At 40.8% G+C, this 5,390-nt stretch overlaps 1 protein-coding gene across 1 annotated transcript; it reads left to right on the top strand.

The window, feature by feature from the left end:
* Positions 1-435: 435 nt before the first annotated feature.
* On the top strand, positions 436-843 carry pmchl (pro-melanin-concentrating hormone, like; the record flags this gene model as incomplete). The annotated part of the gene is made up of 1 exon (XM_079235722.1): positions 436-843. One exon carries the CDS (start codon positions 436-438, stop codon positions 841-843), a length of 408 nt encoding a protein of 135 aa, XP_079091848.1.
* Between the last annotated feature and the right edge of the window lie 4,547 nt (positions 844-5,390).

Genomic DNA, 5,390 nt, shown 5'->3' with positions numbered 1-5,390 from the left:
GGCTCTTATCACCGGGTACCTGACGGCACAAAGAGCTTCACGGGTTAGTAATCCCTCCTTGTTGTTTTAAAAGGCAGTCATTTTGGATTAATGTCTTTCTTGGTGTCACCTCCTCAAAGAATTCCCACTGTTTCATCGTCCGGAGTCTATTATCAGTCACCGTGTTGGAGATGACTTTAATTAACGCTCCGCCAAAACAACACTCTTGAACACTGCAAGACTCTTGCCCAACTGCCTTTTAATGCTTTTAACTAATTTCCTGGGCACAACAGGAGAAGCAGTGACGAGAAACGATTCAACGTGGCCAATCCAGCTTGTCCAAAATGATATAAAAGAGGACGATACGATCTCTGGGTCAGAACAACGAAGCAAAGAGCACTGGAAAGAAACCCATCTCCGAAGACAACGCTTTGCACCTTTTGAAAGCTCTTCACCATGAGACAGTCACTCGTGTCCGTCATCTTCGCCGCAGCACTGTTGTTCGAGTGCTACGCTCTGTCCATGGCGTTGCCTATGGGCAAGACTGACGACGTCTCCTTGGAGCAGGATACCTTGGCCTCACTGCTGAGCAACGAGGCATCAGAAAACGCCCTCGGCAACGCAGACCTGGCCACAGCGGGCAAAAGCAGTGGCCCGAGGGTCATCGTCATCGCCGACCCGAGCCTGTGGAGGGACCTGCGGGTGCTGCACAGCGGACTGTCCGTCTACAAGCGGAGAGCCGACGACAACAGCCAGGTCATCGAGCACAGAGACGCCGGCCAGGACCTGAACATCCCCATTCTGAGGAGGGACACAATGAGGTGCATGGTGGGACGGGTGTATCGGCCGTGCTGGGAAGTCTAGGACAGTTTGCTCTGCTCATCGAGGTGCCAAAACAGCGGACGACCACCACATCCTTTCCTGCCTCACACTGAGTTGCAACATAATCCCAAAATCTATGTATCTATATTTAAATTATTGCAGATCTGATCAATAAACTACTGAATTCTGCCTTATGTCTTGTGCATGTTTGGTATCTGTCTACTTATCTCTTACACTAAAAACTGAGATTATGAGGGTTACCAGTTCTACGTTTTCAGATCTGTTCATATGTGAAGAACTGGTTAGATAGTTATAGCATGTAACAGAATTGCCTCTGCTACTTTTCCGTGTGTGTATGGATTAGATACAATGTGCTAGTTAGTAAGCTTTTAAAGGTACTGGTTGGTTAGCTGTCTCCCTCTGAGGCAAATCACCTCCAGGCTTCAGCTACTTAACACAGACATGAAAGTGGGAATCGATCTCCTCATCTAACACTGACAAGAAAGCCAAAACGTTGAACTACTTCTTTAAGACTCAAAACTAGACACTGGAGAATGGAAGAAAGAGGGGAAATTTCACAATGCACAAAAGCTGGGTGCATTCAAGATGCTCCTTAATGTGTTCCTGCAGTAACAGGCTTCTTCTGGATGCATTGTAGGTCTGGTTTACCAAAAAACATCTGTGATGGGAGGAGTCACCTTGATAACACCTATGACTGGCCCACTTTCAGCAATTCCGATAAAATTACAGAGAGTTTTGTTCAAATACGAGTTTGTTGCATCAGATCCTGCATACTGGTAAATGACGACTTTCTTACGTAGGCTGGGGACTTCTCGCCTGCAGACCAGAGGCAGAACAGAACAGAAGATTTTCTAAATTCCGCAGATGTGTCCGGCCTCTCGTTAAGCAGAGGCAGGGATTGATAGGAAGCGACCTTTCAATCAATCAGGAAGCTTCCTGATGTCCAATAAACATCAATTACACATTGTTTGGCACATTATAGCTGCTGTGGCTTCTGCCTTGCCAAATGCAATATTGCTTATTGAGCAATAAGGGTTTGATAACCTGTTGTATTTTGACCTCTAACAAGGAAGTTGACAAGAAAATGTGGTGAAACATGATTGTACCCTTCTCGTTCCCTTCCTGTGTGACACCAACATCTGTTTGTGTTGGAGTCGTAGCCATGCTAGTGGTGTGTCGCTCGAGGTTTCTCCAGGTGGTAATATCTCCACAGCTATTCCCCGGATTGTCATCACATTTTGTACAAACTTCAAGGTCCCCAGAGGATGAATCCTACTTCCTAGTATTCCTCATTTTTTGTCATCAAATAGTTGTCCAGACATTCTTGGTCCCCAGAGACTTGTAAGGGTTTTCTTTTAGCACCATTAACAGGTCAACATATCTGATTATCAGCCTCAGCTATGCTTTGTGTGTTAACAAATGTTATCATGGGATGTTACCAGTTCATCATCAGCATGCTAACACTGTCAGTATGTTAGCATACCAATCAGCAACACTGCTGAGGACCATAAACAGCAGGGTGAACGTCCATTAAAGCCTCACAGAGCTGCTAGTGTGGCTGAGCATTGTTTTATTGTGGACAAATGGTTTTAGTAGACTTTACTAACACTGATGAATCTCAAAGGGTAATTAATGAGTCATATTGCCGGGAAGATAAACAAATGTAGAGTAAGTGGAATGATGCTACATAAACTGCAGTATTTCCAACAGATATAAATTCCTATCGCAGTGTGTATTTTCCTGTTTGACATCAGTGCTCGACAACTGTTTGCCTTATTGTGTCAAGTCTTTGGCATTAAATGCAAATACTTTCCCTTTAAAATTATGACAAATTACAAGGAGAGTTTTTTGGCATTTACTTAATAATAATAGTATACCCATAATAGTACGCAATCCAGTTAAATGTTTTATGGGAAGGTGTTTCACTTTACCGATAACTATGGAGCGCAACATGTGGAAACAGTTAAACGAGAGGCTGTGCAACTGTTTAATTTACTTAGTTGGTAATTATATGTGGTTTTTAATTTAACTTACCATAAGTTATCAGTCTGAGAAATCTGAAAGACTACCTTGAGAAAAATTCTCAAGAGCTTTTGTCATATTATAGTATAGTATAATTCACTGTTTCCAAAGAAACAGTCATTTGTCAATCATTGAGCGACAAATAAAACACTAGCCCTGATAAGCATGATTCTTGGTATGCTTCACTATAATAAAGTGGGGTGTAATAATGGCTCTTGAAAAATGTGATTATTGCTGTGAATTGGGTTTATATTTTCAATGGTCTTTCTGTTTGTTCCTCCTTCTCAATCAGTAGAGGCAGATGCTATGTTTCTTTTTACAGAATTAAATATAATACTGCTGCTACGATAATACCAAAGCTGCAGAACTCCACATCCATAAGCCAAAATGACTTTACCGGCCTTGTTTACTTGTCACTAAATGGCACCAAATACATATGTGACATAGGGTTTTCAGCAATTGCAAAGCCGAGCAGAGGTTTGCCTCTTACTAAGCGAACAGCATCAACTACAATAATCTGCGTCACCAAAAAATACTATCAAGATAAACAGAAAACTCACAATTCACTGTGTTTCTTCTGTAATGCTTTTATTTTTACTGTTGTGTTAGCATGGCCAACTTAATATTTGTTTTAAAAAAACTGTTTACCCCTGGTTTTTGGTCTTTTCTTTCTTTCTTTAATTTTTTAATTAAGGTCTCCATACCAACAACTACAGGTAAACTGATCAAATGTGTGTATGCCAACTTTACATTAAACCTTGAATTATTACATAACTGCAGCAAAAGCCTTTATCAAGGTAATTCATTTGTGTAATGTCTCTTCAATTACACGTAATACTACTCTTGGCTCAACATTGCTCCAGTTAATTGAGGGATTAAAGTTCTCGCAGTATCTTATGCAGGGGAGGCATTGTAAGGCTTGCTTTCCTTGCCTGTCGTTTCTTCTGGAAGAATAGCACTATTAATAGCTGAGGACCAGCAGGAGAAAGGTTAGCTATCCATTGAAACTGTCTTCGGCTTAAAAGGCTGAAAAGCACAGCTTGTCTGTCTGCTTCATGCTTCACACTACTGAGTCCCCTTTCCCTCGGAATTATTCCATTTAGGACGATAAGACTCTTAAGACTCTTAAGAAGGACAGTTGAACTCAGTGAATGGAAGTTTAATGAGCTTCCTTGAGTGGGGATTCACAAGAAATAATTCAAATGTCAGCATTTTTGAGGAACAAATGCACAGAAGATTAGAATCAGGGATCGCAGAGACATGCTGTGAATGTAGAGTCCATTTTCAATACATGATGTAACACTACGGACATACAGGATAAACAATATCTTATAGATGTGCCTGTGATGATCAATGCTTCAGAGCTAAAGTCAAAGACCTAAAACAAAAGGATCAAGATTTCACGTGTTATGAAATGTGAGAAAGTCATGATTAATTGCAAGCATGGTAACAGCAAGGTAACCTATATACTTTGGATTACAAAAGACAAATTAGCACATAATCAACAGTAGCCTACTGTGGCACCCAAAGCCACTTAACCAGAGTGTTAGCTTGACGAAACACAGAACATTGTCCGTGGCTTTCAATAACAAGGCGCTGAGTAAATGGAGGTTGTCAACTGTCTTTCTGGCGACTTTACTGTGAGGTTTATCTCACAAATACTAGTCCAGACCTTCTAGTATGCAGTCTATGGTCCAGACTAAAGGCTCAGGGTTGAGTTTGAAGCCACATGGACATATTATGCACGGGGTTCTTTCATTTTTGTGACAACCTGTTGCGTTTTGTTTAATTTTGAAAGTTACAGAGCCCTTAAAGTCTTGATTTTTTTAATCTTGTAAATACAAATTATTTGGTTGATATTGTGCTCACAAGGCGTAATCTTAGTAAAAAACTAATTCATACTCAATAAATCATGACTTGGGACTTTAGGGTCCCTGTAGAAATCAAATGAAAAAAATGAGAACATATATAAAGAAAAAAAAAAGAAACCCCCATATACACAAAAAACAATTGTACAAATATATAAATCCCCTCCAAAGTTAGGGCTGGTGGCTCAACACCTGCTTTGGTAACTTAACATATTTCCAGCTGATATAAGAAGGAATGATGGGAAAATAGAACATGTTTAAAACATCTTTTGGATCTTGCTCAGCTCCTGATGTGACTCTGATGCACAAAGCTGATTTGGTGTTATTTTACCATTACAGAGGAGAGCGGGGAAGCTTTTACAGGACTGATGTTTTGGACACAGAGACTCAAGCTGTGGCAGCATAGGCCTGCAATTGTTTGAAATGGTTGAAACAGCTGACACAGTGAAAGGAGGTGAACACATGAAGGCTAATTATAGCAGGGAAGGAGTCATCTGTGTACGGTTCGTGCACATTTCTGTTTGTTCAACAGTGCTCGTTTTGCACAGTTTACAACAAATGGCTTTCAGCCTCAATAGGGTGTCTTGGAGAAAGAAAAAAACATCTGGAACCCATTATTTGACCAAGTGATTATTCTGTCTGGGCTGTCAAGATAAAAAATCAGTGCTATGTTTCACC

This window comes from Taurulus bubalis (genome assembly GCF_910589615.1).
Source record: "Taurulus bubalis genome assembly, chromosome: 19".
Lineage (NCBI taxonomy): Eukaryota > Metazoa > Chordata > Actinopteri > Perciformes > Cottidae > Taurulus > Taurulus bubalis.
The sequence above is the reverse complement of the archived record's forward strand: the minus strand, read 5'-3'. Positions and strand labels throughout refer to the sequence as shown.